General features: G+C 47.5%; 1 protein-coding gene across 3 annotated transcripts in view; it reads right to left on the bottom strand.

The window, feature by feature from the left end:
* Nucleotides 1–18,112, bottom strand: part of SAMD4A (sterile alpha motif domain containing 4A) — a 200,673-nt gene that overhangs the window by 39,500 nt on the left and 143,061 nt on the right. For 2 of the 3 annotated variants that reach the window (XM_045822365.1, XM_045822367.1), the window contains one exon: nt 11,416–11,679. The exons of the other annotated variant lie outside the window; for it this stretch is intronic. In XM_045822365.1, the coding sequence (XP_045678321.1) occupies nt 11,416–11,679 (264 nt within the window). The remainder of the gene's footprint in view (nt 1–11,415; nt 11,680–18,112) is intronic. 3 annotated transcript variants of the gene reach the window in all.

Here is an 18,112-nt window from a genome sequence, read left to right as displayed (position 1 = left end):
AGAGGTGGGGAGAGAAATTGAGAGGGCACGAGAAGAGATGACAACAGATGTGGGAACAGAGACAGAAAAAGAGGGTGATGGTCAGAGGGAAAAAAGAAAAAAAAAACCTTCATGTTACTACTTGTTTAATTTTGGTAGCAAATTATGGGCTTACAGTCTGGATCTAGCCCTGACCTTCTGGGTCTAGCTCTGGAGAGCTCCCTTATTCCGTGTTAGACCAGGGGGTTGTCCAGTTGGGGTCCATGGGCTTCAGGGCACATGGGGATTCCCTAAAGTTATATCCCAATTTGTGAACATAGTAGGTAGTTTTCTGGCAGAGAAACGTCCACAGGTTCTGCTAGATTTCCAAAATGGTTCATGACCCCCAAAATGGCAAGGAACCACTGCCTTACCTCTAGACTACTTTCTCACTGATTTGGAAAGAAGTGATATAAAATGTTAAAACTACATATGAGGAATCTTCATCCTCAAGATAATTTCTTTCCAGGTTCAGTGTTGAGCTCCACATGCTGTTTCCGCCACTTCCCTGATGAAAGGAACACCAGGCAGCTGTAGATGCCCCTCCCCCAGACACGGGTGGAGTAGCCACTGTCATTCTTAGCTTGATCTTACCCCTTCCTTCCTTTACTCTCATGGAAATGGGGCATCCTGGACTCCAAGGCCATCTCTCTACTGTGTGTGTGTCTGCTGACCATTTCTCCGCGCTATGGAATGTACCTGGATGTGTCTTTGACATTTGCCTTTAATGTCAATGACATTTATATCAGGATTTGAAATGTCCAAAAATTGGCTAGGTCATAGGATAGTGGAAATTCCAAAACACACCTGAAATAAGCCCCAACTTTGGGATTCTATAGTCAGGAAAATTAAATAGTAACTGTATTGAAAATCCACAGAATTATTACCTTGGTAATAACTAAGTACAACCAAAATGAAGTGAGAAGTCTCTAGATCATTTCCCCCCACCCCTGACTCATCCTACAGGTAGCAAAATTAAGTCATTAATTCTAGATCACGGATTATGTGGTGAAATGGGGGACTAGAACCAGGTCTCTTGAGCCCCAGCCTTTTCCTACATTGTATCAACTTTTTTCAGAATGAGGACCAAACAGCCCCCCAGTAGGAGGGCTGAAGAAACAGTGACTGCAAAGTACTCGGCAACACTGAAGCTTTGGTCAAGGTTACTCATGGTTTCTGTAAAGTAATCTCCGTTACTAACCACGATGATTGCCAGATCCTGTCTATGGCTAAATGCTTTATTCTGAGGCACTGACAGAGACCACAAACACTCCAAAATAAGTGGAAACCTTCCAGTGTTTTCAGTGTTTAGAACAGTTAGCTGGGGCTGAGTGAAGAGAGGCCTGGCTACTCTGAAATCAGGCCCTGCCCCCGCTTAGGTGAGCCAAGCCTGGGCTTGGGGAATGTAGGTGTGGGTTGATCTCCGAAACTCAAAGATATAGGAGGGGAGCGGGGCCTGGTGAGGTTACTTTGTGATCTGCAGTGATGCGAAGGCCAAAGATGGAGAATTTCTGGAGAAATAGACTTGGAGGTCCAGGCATTTTAAGGACAGATTCAGTGATCTCAGGCAAGAAATACTTGATTCTGTGCTTGGAGCCCTTCATTCTACTGCAACAAGTGGGGTCCCTCCGGGACCATCATCAACCACAAACAGGCAGGTCTCCCCTAGGCACACAGTACCAATCCCTTACATCCTCCTCAGCTCAAACCGCGACTGGATCGCGAGTCCAGGGCAAGCCAGCCCAGAAGCTGCCTTCCCTCCTGCAATATCCTGCAGCTACTCGACCAGACTTCATTCTCCACCATATTTTTGCTGCTGTTAAAACAGCACACATACTTCTGCAGACAGACCAGCAAACGAATACAGCTCCTTCTTTCAGGCCAACGACATGTTGCTGCTTTGTTACCAGGTTTCTCATTTGCTATTTATATCTCTGAAAAGCCCCAGGCCACTGATCAGGAAACTCAGTGATCATGATTCAGAGGAGTCTGGGGGACCCAGCGCCACACTGGGCCACCGTTCACCACAAGAGAGTATGGAACAACCTCACTGGCCAAACTTTCACCAGGAGCCCTATAGCTTAATCATGCAAAACCCACTGATGATTAAACAAACAGAACCCCAAGCTACTAAATCATGTTGCAAACTGGGTGCTTTATAAGCCAAGGTGATATTGTAGGATTTTGAGTCAGAGACAGTGGGATGTAAGTCTTGACTAGGCAAGTCTCAGTTCAATCAGTGCTAGCTCCTCTCTATAAAAGTACCATATTTTTTGGACCTAAGGCACTCCCCCAACCCCCCCACCAAATTTGGGAGGATTAATGGTTGTTAATGCTGCTGTTGAATTCTGTTTACATTTACATTGGTGAAATATTATGTTATTTATGTTCTTAAATATTTTACCACATTTTTGTTTCAATTTTTTTCCTATTTTCCTCCTCTAAAACATAGGTGTTTCTTATGGTCCAAAAAATATGGTATGTGACAGCCAGAATTCCCCTGGTGAGAGGGAAGGAAAAGCCTGCCTCACTCATTTAGTGCACAGGCAGGTCCTTGGGACTTGTGTTCCTAGAAAGGGTCCCTCCACAACTCCAGAGCATGGAGAATTAGGCCTTCCTGAAGCGTTCTTTCTGGACATGTTCATGGGAAATGCAGGCTCTTCTTGGGTCTATCATCTTTGAAGCGGTACCGGTGGACTCTGCCTGCACTGCAAGCATCTCCACGCTCCATTTGGTGCCATGGGCTTAGAGAGCTCTCCCTTCCCACAGCTTGGACTGATGAACAAAGAGGAGGAAATCCCAGTTCTCAAGAAATAGCCTACTAACCTTCTCTCCCTGGCTGGTGGTGAGGCACCTACCTTCCTTTGCCAAGAATGAAAAGAAAACACTGTTAAAAGGGTAACAAACCGGAGAACTGAGTGCCTTCCCTGTTTGACTCCTCCCAAGCCAGGAATGCCAATGATTTGGATGCTAGATGCTGTAAGATGTTGGCTGGAAATGAATTCTAACTAAAAATCAGGTCCTTTCCCATGGTCCAGATGCCACATGGTTGGATGCAAAGCTGAGAATCACCTAACATAACCTCAGACCTCCCTTTTTCATTCTGCAAAGCTGTGGCTACGGTTGGTGGACACAGACAAGCAGGGCGGAAGCAGGGGTGTCTCCCCGGAGGAGCTGATAACGTAACTGAAAGTGCGCAGGTCTCCAGGGCTCCGCCTCTGGCCAGCACACTGCCATTTAGCTTCATCTGGGCTGCTTCTGATGGACATGCCCATGGAGACCCCAGACTAGAAAGTCCCTCCCTTCCGCAGTGTGAAAGATAAAGAAGTTCTGCTAGATGCTGGATGACTTCCTTGCCAGGTGTGGGCACCCTGATATTTACTCACTCCACATTTACTGAATGTCTAGTGTGGGGACCAGGCTCTGTGGAGTCATCAAAGAACTTTGCTGTCAAGGAACTTTAAATCTGGAGAAAAAATGATAATAACTGCAGGACAAACACTAAGTCTACTCAAAGTTCTAGGAGGGCATGAAACTTTGCTTGGGGAGCGAGGGATAGCTTCCCAGTAGCAGCAAAACTGGAGTCACTGGGCAGACCTACTGACTGGGGAAGCCACTGCGGGAAGTAGGAACAGCATATAAATGAAGCACACGGGCGAGGGAGCATTGGCGCCAAGCAAACGCTCAGGTGAATGACAGAGAATGGCGAGACACAAGGTGGGGCAAATAGCCGGGGGTCAGATGATTGACATCTGTAGTGCCGAAAAAGGAGAGTAGGTCTCATCTCGTGGATGGCGAGAAGCTGCTGAAATCTGAGCAGTGGAGGCTCCATCCGAGTCTGTTAGAAGGACGATGACTGTCCGTGGGAAGGCTGGACTGGAGGATGGTGACAGTGGAGTCAGGAGATGAACGCAAGCCCTTGGAGAGGGCTTGGAGGGTGGTGACCCAAGAGAAAGGAAGGAAGGAAGCTGGCAGTACTTGAAGAGCAGGGAAGAACAGGGAGCAAGAGAGAGAAACAGCCTAATTAGGATGGCTCTTTAGATTCAGGTTTGGTGAGACAGGAAATACAGCGGAGACAGACAATTCTGGGGAGCAGCAGGCTTGGGGAGAGAAGAGAGAGATAGTGAGTTCCAGGTAGAGCGGCTGAGGGTCGCTGTGCTTGGGTCATTCAGGCGGAGACGCCACCTGCTCGAGACCTCTGGAGAGCGGTCTGCATCAGAGAATCACTTTCCTGGCCAGGAGCACAAGGCGGTTATTTCAGCCATGAAAGTGGGGGAGATCACTCAGGGAGAGAGCATGATGTGGAGGGGAGCTGGGCGAGCCTGGGGGGGCCGGCTTCTAGGGGCGGGTGTGGGAAGAGGAGCCCCTGAAGAAGACTGAGAAGGCCACAGGGCAGGAGGTTTCTAAAAGAAAGCACTGCCATCCATGTGCAGACACCGGGCCCCCACTCTTCAGTGTCCACCCTTCAGGAAGCCCCTTCTAGACTTTTCTGCAGTCCATAGTGCTTTATCTCCTCATGGCTATTTTTGACAATAGTGCTACACTCATCTTTCATGTGCTGTGTATTTACCTGCTGGTGTTTCCCAATGGGATCAAGTTTCCAATTATGCTGACTGCCACTTCCCTTTTTGAGTTGGGCCGAGTCAGCCACATAGAGGCTCTGTGGTGCCTGCAACAGCTCACTCAGAGCCGGACTCTATTAGAACTCCGGCTGCTCTCCTCGCATGCCTGCTGCGGGGACGGCCGCAAACACCAGCCAGGTCAGCAGGCCATGCAGCACCTGCCCCACCAACAAGGAGGCCCCACAAGAGACAAGGATGGGATCGATATTGCTGAAAGGCCCATGTGGGAAGCAACATAAAAGGCACAAAGTAAGGCATCCCTGGAAGAGAGAAACACAAAAAGCCTTGTGTTCCACAAGAAGCCTCACCTGTGGTGGCCCTGGTGCCTGCAGAGGGAAGAGAAACTCCTGTCAGCCACAGAGAGCCAGGCTAGTCTCAGGCAACTCTGGTCCAAGACACAACTGCTGCAGCCTTGGTCTGTGAGGGAGAGGGGAGGGAAGCCAAGCTGAGGGGTGAGAAGGGGCTAACTCTTCAGTGTTGACAACATTCCTTTCTAAAATGAAGAGCAGAAGTCTGGCAACGCCATCAAGGTTACTGAAGACTCTTTAGTTTAGGCCAGAGCGGAATGAGGAGCCCAGTTCTGTCCCAGTCTCTGAGCATAGGAAATAAGGCGCCTTCCTCTCTGGTCCCTGTGGAGCTGTATGCATGCTCCTTGACCTTGGAACATGTCCCTGGTGGTCTCCAGGAGGAGTTGCATGCTCATGGGGAGCTTGTGTGGGTTCTGAAAGGCACAGAGATAGCCTATTTTGGGGTACAATGCCCACTTACAAGGGTTAGACACAGAGAGGGGGACTAAATTTCTCCTCACAGCTTCCATGAGCTATGACATTTGTGAGTGATATTCCATATGCAGCCTGCTTTTTGCATCATTAAACAGCAGGTGGGTTCCCTGTCAAAAAGCTGCCCTCTGTGTACCGGCACGGTCCTTAGGCACGTCTTTCACATACCTGGTAAGGAATGCTGCCTAAAAGTCTAAGGACCTTCAGAATTTGGGAGAATCTTGGGGATTTGCTTTTCAAAGACATCAGGGCTCTCAGCCTATCTGAGAAGAGATAGCATAAATCTGAGTCCATTGGGACCTATGGGACCAGCGTGTGCAGGTCACATGCTGGCATTTGAGAATAAAGAAAGTAAAGCAAATTTACTAGATTCTGGCCTCTAAGTTACATGAATTCAAGACAGTGCCTAGAAAGACAATGTTCAGAAAATAGTGACTCGTTCCCATGACAGCCATGCTGAAAAGTGTCCCAGCCACACACGGTGCTATGACACTCCCACTCCGTCACTCCCTTTCACGACCCTCAGAAAGGACGCGTTCACAACCTTCTCACCAAGGCTCCTGATGGTTTCCTTTTTCTTAACAAATGTCATACTTCTCAATAGTTTTCCTAATCTCATTCTGGGACAGGCAGAAGTTCAAAGGTCTACAACTGAGAAACAACTCAAAACCCCAGAATGGCTATTTCAGGATAGGCAACGTATGTCCTTTGCTATGGAGGAAAAAAGTGTACATAAGTGTCACCTAAAAAAGACTCCTTAGAAAAGTCAAACTGAGCATATTTTCACCACAGGTCTCCTCCACTCTTAATTGCTATGTTTCTATCACGGTTACTGGAGCCAAAGGGTTCTTTTGTACGTTCATCATGTCTGGTAAAAGTATCAGACATGGAACAGTTTCAGGTACGTCTATGTTTTTGTACTAACACGATACCACGCATCAAGGCACACCCAGTTAATGTTAATTTGTAACGGTGAGGCTGGAGCTCAAGTCAAGACAAAGAGAACCCCGATCTCTACCCCTCACACACTGACAACTGCTACGAGAAGGTCTCACTCTGAGGAGCTCAAAGCGGTGGCTTTTATTTAGTAGCTAGAAATCTGGTATGAAGCCCTCCCACATTAAGTTCACTACAGATTAGCACAATATTTAAACTTTGCTGGTGAGGAGAAGCCAGGGCTCTTAAAAAGGCTGGGCCAGTGAAGAGCATGGCCCACTGTGGTCCTGGCTGGCACCCCTTCATTGGAATGTCCCACATTGTCCCCACAATCTCTTTCTTTTCCTGTGTACTCTTTGCTATAGATGACACCACAGGCTACACAGATTTCCCGGGAAGAAACCTGGGTGTCATCTTGAGGTCCTTCTACTCTGCCACTGTCTACAGTCCATCAGTGTACGTTCATTTCACCAAGACCCCGAGAACACACTGCTGTCGTCTGCATTCTCACTGCCAGTGGCCTGGGTCCGATTTCATTTTCCTCCTCAGTTACTGATATGCCTTCCACCTTTCAGTTGGCCTCCAACTGAACCCCTGACCCCTTCTCACTCTGATTTACCCTCCACACCACTGCTAGGGTCCCATTTCTAGCATGCAAATCAAACAGGCCATTCTGCCACTGAGATTCCTTCAAGAGCTTCCACCAACCTCAGGATACAAGCCAGAATCTCTCATGAAGCCTTGCATCTGGCTTTTCCCTCCCCAGACCCCTTGCCCATGTGTCCTTAAAGTTCAAGCCACAGGACCTACGTAGCCACGCGTCTCATGCTCCCACACTTGCTGTTCCCTCCGCGTGGAACGGTCTCCCCTCTCCTTCTACATCTGGCTAACCTGTAATCACGCTCTGGGACTCAGGTCCAGGCCGCTCTTCCTTTGGGAACATTCCTTGACTTCCTTCCACTTGATTTCAGGCCCACTGTGGTGCCGGCCCAGACCCAGGGCAAGTCTCCAAGACAAGACATTTCCACAGCTGTGCACCTGCATCAGGTACCTGTTTGTTTCGCAAGCGACAGCGAGTCTACTGCGGCAGGAACAATCTCTTTCACTTCTGTCTCCCCAGCAGCTAGTCCAAAGCCTCTCTCATCAAGTGCTCAAAAAGGTCCACTGGCTTGAATGAGGACAAAGATGAAACCTGTTGATCAATCTTTCTTCCCTCCTCTCTGTCCCCATACAACATGGCCACATAACCCAGCAACAGCTCCGGCTTTCTCATAAGTCTTCATTGTTAGGTTTCTGCATTTCTGAGGACACGATGTCAATATGAGGGCAAAAGTGTTTATTCTACCAATGGACTTCGCTCTCGTATTTTCTCTTCTCTCTAGGGAGTTATGGAAATGTCTTTGCGTGCCCCTCTTGGCCACTGTGTGCGAGAGAAGAGGTGAGAGAGAGGGCCCTCCTCACGCGATGCCGAGGGCAAGGCAGATGGTGTGACTGAGTATAGACGCTGAGTCTGGAATTGTTCCCCTGGGTAAGTCACGGTGAAATTTTGTTGCAAAGAACAAGGACAACTGAATTTAGAAACCACAACCAGCATATTTAGTCCAAACATGTATAAGCAATAGTACCCCCCTGCCCAAGGAATGTTAAAGGGGAAAACTATCACATTCCCATTCAGAACCTCACTTCTGTCCTCAGTTTCTAGTTCGGTAGCTGACCCCACTCTTCCTGTGACCTGGGATATTCCTCTGAGGTCTCTGCCTCAAGGGCCAGCTGCTCTGTGCTTCGGGGCTGACTTAAACCTTCAGGACGGGTATTTACTATAAAAGGAAAAACAAATCAAAGCAGGCAGATGATGCTGACCCTCGGAGAGCAGAGCTGGTCTACTTGGGAGAGAACTCAGTGAGAATCCCTGGCAGGGAGTGCTGACGCGGAGACAAAAAAAGGCCAAGATCGATGTTTGTGAGAAAAGAAAAAGAGCAAGAATGCTGGGCCGTGAGCTTCATTTCACACTTTTGACCCAAGAGGCACATTCCTGAGGGACAATTCATAGCCAAATCTAGCTACTCTGTCTAGATGAAAAGGAAGAAATGGATGAACACAGTGTTTCAGCAAGGTATGCACAGCTGTTGGCAAGAACGATGAATTCACACTAAATTAAACTCAATTATGGTGACTTTTTATTCTTTTCCCAAGGTGCGGGGTGAGGGCTGACATGCATCCCCTGGAGATTTGGAACAGCTCCAGATTCTACTATGGATTCCTTGTTGTCCTCATAAACGGGGCGTTTTTAAGTTAGGAAAACAGCAATCAGATGATGGCGTCCCAAGGTGGACCGGCACGCTGCATAAAAGGGCCGGCAGTCCTGCCAAAGGGCCTGGTCACGAGAAAGAAAGAGATGTGGATTGGAGAGGAGGTGCTGGCTCTTTTTAAAAGCCCTTCACTGGATTTCATATGTCATTTCTCAGAAAGTATGAGTTAATTTGGGGATTTAAACCAGCATCTGCTCTTGGACAGGGCACTCAAATGACACAGTCCTGGGACAGGCTTGTCAAGGCTGCTTCTCTGGCACTCTGCTGGGGGTCCTCTGAGTGGGGGCCACCCCAAGAAGACAAACACATCAAGGCAGCACTGGGGGCGGGTCCCCAAGGGTCACAAACACTGGCCCCTGACTCTGGGATGCTGCCGTTTCCGCCCTGTGGCCCATCAGCAGAGCAGCAAGTACCCCTCTCCGACAAACAGCGTCCTTCAGAGTCTCTCTCGCTCCTTCCTTCCAATATGTCTTGCCCTTTCATTGGCTGAGGGCTTTATACTTTAAATCCCAGTCCAATCAATTCTTTGGGAGAAGAACAGTTTAGTGGGTCAGCAGGAGGTGGACACACACAGAAGAGAGTCATCCAGTCACCAAATTGCCCGTTTTCTGGACACACTCCTCAGGCCGATAAAGAAAGTTGTGGATATAAGATCTTGTCTGCGTCATTTTCTAATAGAAGAAGCTCTGAGGAGACAATTCTCATCAATTCTAAAGGAAGGAATCAAAGAAGCTCATCCAGTATACAGGACATTCCTTGAATACTGGAATATTTTGGCTTTTCGCCTAAAGGAGGGATAGGGCATTTATTCAATATTTCTTTCATTTCTCTTTAAAAATGCTCTCTCTACTCATTTCTCACCTCAGAACGTCAAATTGCTGCCAGCGCACATTTGCCCACTTTGAGAGAATATCTAAGGTGTGCAAAAGGCTCCAAAAACAGAAAAGAAAAGTACAAAGAAAGAAAAACAGAAAAGAGGAGAAGTAAAAGGAAGAAAGGAAGAAAACAAACCTACAACCAGAGCAGTGGAACGAACATTCCTCCCTGGGAGAGGTCTGCATCCTGGCGAACAGCCTCCTCGCTGGACCTTCCTTACCCTTCAGTACAAAGGCCAAGGCCTTCTTCCCACAGTTACCAGTTAGGACCACACATACAATTTCCTGGAAGCATGCCACCCAGACACCCCACTGCGCCTGGAAAGAAGCCAGTCCGGGGCACTGGCTGACTCTGCCTCCCTTGGACCCTCAGGTACTTCCACGCCCAGTGGCAGATACCCTGCTGGCTTACCTAAAGCATAGCTGGGCCTCACCTTCTACCCATCACCTGGGGCTCAGCTGCCTGAGCACATAACCATGTCACATAAACTCAGAAATGAATTTTGCTAAGTCTCCAAAATTATGACACATTTCCCCAAAAACTGTAGGAGAGAAGGAAGACACACATCCTCTTCATACCAAAATGAGCCATTGTTTTTGCTGCCTGCAAACACCTTTAAAGACCCACTGGTGTCACCAGAGGAAGTCACCAGGACACACCCCACTTGCTCTGGGCACCCAGCGCAGGACCCAGGGGTGGGGGGTGGGAAAGGGAGGACACAGGCCTGAGCAGCTTGAGGGGGCAGGGCAAGGCCTGCCCAGGGAAGTGGCTTCACGTCGGCTTCACTCCACTTCCAGCCTGCTGCTCTCTCACAGTCGGCACCTTTCTGGGAGGTGTGGGCGTCCTCTGTGCCAGGCTCCCGTGGCAGGGAGGGGACTGGGGACAGAGCCTCCTATGTACACACTGACCCTTTTCAAGGGAAAGAACAGAAACGGCAGAACCTCAGGACTGTTAATGCCAGCAAAGAGGGTGCTGTTGGAGCCTCTCCCAGCACCAGAGCTCCAGAAAGACGACTAGTTATTGTTTCCCCTCTCAAATTGTTATTAGTGTGTCTCTGATGAGCATCTTTCCCTAAGGACTTCCCAGCCCTTGAATAACTGGCGTCTAAAAATACAGAACACATGAATCCTCTTTGAATCTATCAAGGGTAATTTGGAAATCTCTGTCTCCTGATGAGTATCTTTAGAACAGGGTAGATTTACAGGGCAATGTAGGAACATTTATTTATGCGGCACAAAAAGCCTTTATCATCTGTATGCAAACCTGTTATCAGGCTTAAAACACTGTCAGATATTCCCAGTGGTATTTTCATATCTCTTCAACAGATGCAGAGAAGAGGGTTGAAAGGTTTCTTTGGATATCAAAGGAAAAGGGAGAGAGAGAGGAAGCACTACTACAGTTCTGCATTAAGAAAGGTTTAAAAAAAGATCCTGTGGTTTGTTTTGCTAAATTATTGACGGTTCCCTGGCCACGGCAACACACGGCCAATGAGGGAGAAGGCTGGAGCGGCTCAGCATCTTTACAAACAGGGCCGACTGAGGAACATACGTGCAAACAGTAGATCTTGCAGCCGTGGCTGTGACTCATTTGACTGTCTCAAGTCACTGCATTAAAAAAGTAAATTAATTAAACAGGGTGTTGGCCTCTCTTGCTCTGGTTCTCACTTCCCAGGTTTGGCAGGGAGCCCTGGAAGGGGAACCCGAGCCCTCTCCTCTGGGGCCAACCCTGGAGCTCTGCAGCGGATAGGTCCAGCGCATGGGCCTGGGGCGGGAGGTGGGCTCCCTCTCTCTCGCTGACTCCCTCTCTTTTTACCCTTCTGACTCCAGATAAAGGGAGGGACTCTGTTTCCCGGTGGTTTCTCATCCAGTCACTCACCTTTCATACCACTACCTTCTTCTTGGAATGTGTTACGAGCAGTGGTCTGATCTTCTAAGTGTTCACTCCCACCACTTCCTGAAGAGGCTACACTGCTTTGTGGAGACAGGGGGGCATGATCGGATGGGAGGCACTGGGGTCCTCTAGCTCGCAAGTCCTCATGAGACATCCATCCATGTCCTAGAGGCTGGTTTGGCACATTCATGGGTGGGGTAAGGGACACAGATCGTTTCAAAGGGCTGTGGTGTGCCTGGCCTGAGAGAACTGGAAAAAAAAATAAAATGAAATAGGTTATTCCCCCCCCTTTAGCCTGGGCCACAGAAGAACCCATAATACCCCTGAGAGATCCACTAGCTGTCTCACAACACTATCGGTGGTCACAGAGCGTGACTACAGGCCTGGCCCGGTCCTTCCCTTTGGGCTGGATTAAAAGGATCCTGTCTGGACCTCTCGGTGGGTTGGGTTTCTCCAAGGAGGCTACACCTATAGCTCCCACATACGTGACCTTAGGCTTGGTGCATTGGGAGCTGGTTTTAGTCCTAATGCTAGAAATCAGGATTCCTAGCAGCAGGCCCATAAATCAGGAGAGACTTGACAGGCTGGCGAAGTGGCCATCTGCCAAAGGTGAAAAAAAACGTGCTGGACAATTTTTTCAAACGCGGAAAAACTGACACTACCCATGTCATCAGGGTGGACTTCCTGACCAGGAGGGATCCCTGCTGGACTGAACTGGAAGGAGGTGGACTAGTCCTTCCAACCAGGAACTGGGGGGACTATCACCTCTGAAGGGGGCGCAGGCTCAGCGAGGGCCCCAATTCTAACACGGATCCCAGGGAACAGAACACTGGCAGCTGTGTGTGAAAGGGTCGATTCTTCCCCATGGTTCCACAGGTTAATGCCAAACTTTATATTGAAAACACTTCCAGGTAACAAGGCTTTCATTCAGAAGCCGGTGGGGTGCTCGCGGGAAGCTGGGAATGGTTTTCAGCAGCATGTTCAGCCCTTCCACACAGTGGGCAACATCTGCGTGGCCCCCTCTTTTAATTTCTTTTCCAGAAAACTAGGAAAAAAGCAACAAAACTCACATAACTAGCCAAATTAAATTGAGGTCATTCAAGGGAGGGATTTAACCAAAATCAACGCCGAGGGAGCCGGCGTTGCCCTTGGTTGGTTTTCTTGGGTGTGTAAAGTGACAACTTTACAAAAGAAGTCTATTCATAACATTCTCTCTGCACTGGCTCCTGACAGGTCCAGTGTGCTTTGACTGCGGCAGGAGTAACATGGAACTGAGCCACATGCGTTTTTAAACATTTTTCAGGGAAGCCAGTAAATTCCACCTCAGGCTCTGTCCGCTCCAGCGAGGTGTTTGCTCACCCAAGTCCGGACGAGTGCGTCTCTGCTGGTGTGAATATTTCTGTGGTTTTTGGGAAGCAAACCTGACGTCCCCGTGTAGGAAGTTCTGCTTTCTGTTAAACTGCATTTCTGGTGGGGCAGTACCCCCACATACAGGTTGGGCAGCAGGTTACCTCGCCCCACTTAAAAAGATGAACACCAGAGCCAAGAAAGGCTGGGTGTTGTCAGGAGGTGTGTTTAGGGCAGTAATGGTGCAGGTTGGCTGCTTGAGATCAGCCGACAGTAACCAGGCCCTCAGAGCAATGGGCTAACACCTCTATTGTCAATGTTTCCTTTCAGTTCACGTGGCCAGAAAGGCAGCCTTGTGTAGGAAAGGGTATGAACAGAAGATCTAGAAACTTCTTTATTAACCATCCCCCCCCAAAAAAAAGAGGGGGGAGGGGAAAAGGTGCTGCCAAATTTAATACCTGTAATCTAAAAAACTTCTAATTTGGGTAGAATCTATCAAAGGCAAGGAATTATCATCTAACTTAAAAATATGCAAAGGGAACATTCAAAAAATTTTTTGATCCTAACAGGCCGAAACAGCTTGTATTTTCACTAAACAAAGTCAGGAAGAAACAATTTTAAAAGGCTCCCTGGAAAATGCATTGCTACTTGGTTGGATCAGAATTAGCAAGAGAAAAAGGGGAGAAAAAGCAGGAAAAGAAAAAAATAACTAAAAAGGAAGCAGCAGCAAAAATGAAGAGAGAAGCCAATAGGAAGAAAAGCCAGACATCCAGAAAATCCATTTCATGCCTGTCTAAGTATTTATATAAACTTGGGTGGACTTTTTTAGGGCTACCCAAGTGCTGGAACATTTCAGCTTAGGCGTCTTTGCTCTCTGCTCCCTCTGCAGCAATTTCAGAATATCTGGTGAATGCTCTGAATGGTGCCAGCCAGGTGTGTGCCCCAGTCAGGTGTGGCCCAACTGGGCGTGGGTGTTCCCCTTCATAGCCAGGACTGGAGTGAGCCTAAAGCCACAGAAATGGGCCTTGCAGCCGGGGAGAGAGACGCAGCTGGGAGCTGATGAAACCCTTTGCACCTGGGCTGGTTAGAAGTGATAACTGAATCCATGGCCCTGGGTGGTAACACTGCTAAGGTCCTTTGGATGCTATGAACAATACCACCACGTGTACACAGTGACTGAATGCCATTATTGGATGGAGCCAATTTGCTTCTTTCCAGCTAAAGTTTTCTTAAGGTCCTTGCCCCGCCCACCCTCACCCCTGCCTATTGACGGACTTCCTAGGGGAAGCTGTGAATATCCAAGGAACCCACTGGATTCTCAGAATGGGACTAAGTGTTTGCCTAATTAAACGGGATTTACAGGCATTTATTCATTGAAATCTATACCCATTTCCTCACACATTCCTGAGTTTGACGGAAGTCACAGGGGATATGGTATGAACTTGGCCTCTGCCTCTAATAAAAGATCAATTATACCTCAGGTCCCAGGGCCTTTTCCCGGTGACTTTCTACTAAAGGTCCCCCTCTCTGTCTAAATCATAAAGACCCCCACAGCTGGCACCAAACTCAGAAATGTCCCCTCAGCATCAACCTCCGATAGCAACCAAGGAAACTGTCTCACACTCAACTTGTGATCTTCGGAGGGGGCTGTGGGTTTCGAGCATCATGCTGGGCAAATGCCTGATTTCTTTAAAGAGAACCGAGGTCCCGAGACAATCTAGGTTTGTCTACCTGTGGGAAGGAAGCTGAAGCAGGTGACAGGTGACCTGCCAACAGGCCCACTTTGGGGTGAAGACAAATCTTCAGCTAGAGCTGACAGTGACCTCGAAGCCAATTTCAGTGTTGCTTTGTGTGCTGGAGTAGTTTGTTTGGCGTAAAGTGCAAGAAGTGGCAGAGGGAGCACTGGGTGCCACGGCAGGAAGATTGCATGACAGCAGGCCACGGGCTTGTGGGACTACAGAGGTGGCCAGTGGCACGGGCTCAAGGGTTGCCTCATTGCTCCACATCTACTGTTTTTTAACCAAAAGAACTCTTCTGAAGTGGTGACAACAGAGGGCGAACTGATAATCAGGCAAAAATAAATAAACAAATTCCCTGTCCTAGGAGAAGGGAGAGAGAGTGAAGAGACACCTCTGCGCAGCTTTTCCGTGCTGCGTTAGCCACCCCAGGATGACTCCAGCAGGGGGCAGATCTTTTGAATGTTCCCGCGTGCGGAGTGCCATGCAGCCGACAGCGGCACCGCTACATTCCAATCTAAGCTGCCCCAAAGTCACAGTCTAACAAGCAGAATTAAGTCCACTTGAAAAAAAATGTCAGTGTAGACTAGTAATCAGCAAGTTCCAGTAGAACCGAGGTCCTACGTTCGCACTGCATTCGTGACTTTGTAACAGTGAGAGTGAAGGGCCAGTGTGGGTTAGGGCGGATTCGTCAGATTGAAAACCATTCTCAACGTCACTCAGGGAAGCAAAATCGTGCCTCTTTTGCTCTGGAAAAACCGAAGCTGAAACTTCATATCATGTACAGTATGGATCCAATATTCCTTATATTTTTAGAAATCTCTACAAGAAATTTTAGGTATGTATATGTGTATGTACACATATGCATGCACTTGTACATATGTCAGCAGAATACTGTAATTTTGGGGACACTTATAAATTCAAATGAACCAAAAAGAAATGATAACCGATGAATCAGTCTAACTTAAATATAAAAAAGCAGCTAAAAATGATGAGCGATGTGAGCAGAGAGGGTCTTATAACCCGGCAGCGAGGTCCGCCACGCCATCGGGGCCAGCCGACTTCTCCAGCCTCCTCAGGCCTTATGAGTTCTCTTTTATCTTCGAGCATCTTTAATGTGACTCCTTTCAACGCCATTTTCGAGGAAAATCTGATACCTGGTTCTGGGTTCTGTTAAGTAATTTCTTGAGAGCCTGGAAATCTATTTATTTCCCATTTTCTCTGACCACCTTTGACTTCTGTCTCGATTTGTAATTAGTGAAATAAGATTTAGGGAACAGCTTTTCAGGATACTTAGAGCTCTTTTAAGAAAATTAGGCAGAACTACTTTTCCCTGTCTTCTGAGATGACAAAGACCAGGGTTGGGGGAAAGAGGACAGCTTGGGAAAGTGGCCCAACGCTCCCCTTGGCTCACTGTTGGGCTCAGTGCTGCACCGCACTGTCAAGGAGGGGAGTGGTCCCCAAAGCAAACAGTCCAGATAACCGAAGTTGGAGTCTCACACCAAACTCTACCCTAGCAAACTTTAACGGAGGTCTTTTAACGACACATTACATATTTTTCTGCTCTCTTTAAATCCGTACATTGAATGCAACTTATGCTTTAAAAATTATTGTTATGAGCCCTAGCTGGTGTGGCTCAGTGGATTGAGTGCTGGCCTGACAACCGAAAGGTCCGCGGTTTGATTCCCAGTCAGGGCACAAGCCTGGGTTGCGGGTCAGGTCCCAGGTTGTGGGTGCATGAGAAGCAACCAATCCATGTATCTCCTACACATTGATGTTTCTCTTCCTCTCTTTCTCCTCCCCTCCCTTCTTTCTAAAAATAAGTAAAAATAAAATCTTAAGAAATGATTGTTATGAGCATAGATTCATACTACTTTAGAACTGGAAGCCCCCTGAAAGACAACATAATTCAGGAATTCCCAGGTTGTGAGCTGTGGTCCCCTGGGTTGTAGAAGAGCTGAGGACCCCTATGTGCGCCCAGCCTTGTTAGCAGATAAAATACTGTGCTATCAATGGTTATTACATGTATGCAAAGGCTGTTAGAATTAATGAAATATACACTTAATGTTGCTAAATTTATACCACTTTCTGTCATTTTTAATTGGCAGACTCAGAGTCCAATCATTGTACAATGAAGACTACAGTTGTTTTGTTTGTTAAAAGTTGATTCTTGAACTCAGCGAACAAGCAGAGATGACTGCTGCTCTGCCATCCCCACTGAGTGAGGCTTCCATAGCCAATAGTGGCGCCCCCAGGACCTCGTGGGCTTAAAGTTATCTGTACGCCTTTCAGGGTTATCCTATTTCCTCAAATCCAGTCAGCCGTTACTTGTCACTGTTACCGCTGTGTGCTTCCAGCTGTTTCCAGGCTTAGCGTTTTGTTCTAGAGTCTAGAGCCTAGACTGTTGAAGCTGACTTTTATTTTTTTAAATAAGGACATTAAGTGTTCCCATACTTCTAACGGCATCCTCTTTCATCGAACCAATAGCCTGTCTTCCCAACCCGTGCTTGGTCTACACACCCTCATGAGGACCTTATAAACTCAGCCACATAGATGTCATTTGAAACTTTGACCGTTTTCTTCCTTACCTAGTCTCCCCATTTCCAACTTGACAAGCTGTTCTTACAGGAAAACCAGTGCTTTGTTCGTTTTTCAAATTCTAGGTGCTCAGGTGATAGGACTCAATCCAATTGCTAGCACAACTGAGCTTTTAAAAAAGAGATTCTAATTTAGAGATTTTAGAATGTAGCATTTGTATATGATTTTAAAATATTACTTTGAATTTCTTTCCTGAATTACAAGGTCCTGGCCACTTCTCTACGCTGGCGATGTATGCTGTGTGTGTCAGCGTGCTAAGAACAAACACAGGGAATATTCCACCTATGTGTCGCTAATGGTGTACTTTAACAGTATTTTCTAGACCTACTCCCTAAAGGAATTCAGAAGTACCAGAGAGCCTTTACTGAGCACACCCATCTAAGGGCTCACGACATATCATTCATATGTTTTGCTGCAGGATAAAGTTGGATACTTGTCAAGTTTAAAGGAGAAAAAGCTCAACCCATTGCCAGCTGCAAAACAGCGGCTACTGTGTCACAGCTATTGAGAGAGTGTTTCCGCCTGTGCCCTGAGGTTCAGGCCTGCTGATCCAGCGCCTTTCGGGTGTCAGCCCAAGAATTCTTCTGAGAGCACTGATTTCAGGGCATCGCAGGAACTGCTACTAAAGGCTTTCCACGTTCAAAGAGTAGAGTTCTGCTAATACCACTTGTATGAATACTCCAGGCATTTGCTTTACAAAAAAAAAAAAAGAAAAGCTGACATTTTAGCAAGGCTCAGTGGTGAAACGATACTAGACCCCAACTCCTCTTCTTTGGTTGGTTTTGTGGTACCACAACCAGTAATCTGAGGCCCTGTGGTAGGAATCTTTGGGGGAGAAAAGATTAATAGGAGTGCAAGAACACATTTAAAAAGAAAACACAACCAGAGTATTTGATCAGTGACATCATGCAATAAAAGACAAAATAACACCAGTCACATTTATAGCCAAGTACAGATTTGTGTAAGGGGGGAGAAGAAGAGTATTAATTACTAAGGTTAAA

This window comes from Phyllostomus hastatus, unplaced genomic scaffold (assembly GCF_019186645.2).
Source record: "Phyllostomus hastatus isolate PE091 unplaced genomic scaffold, TTU_PhHast_1.1 phas_scaffold_501, whole genome shotgun sequence".
Lineage (NCBI taxonomy): Eukaryota > Metazoa > Chordata > Mammalia > Chiroptera > Phyllostomidae > Phyllostomus > Phyllostomus hastatus.
The sequence above is the reverse complement of the archived record's forward strand: the minus strand, read 5'-3'. Positions and strand labels throughout refer to the sequence as shown.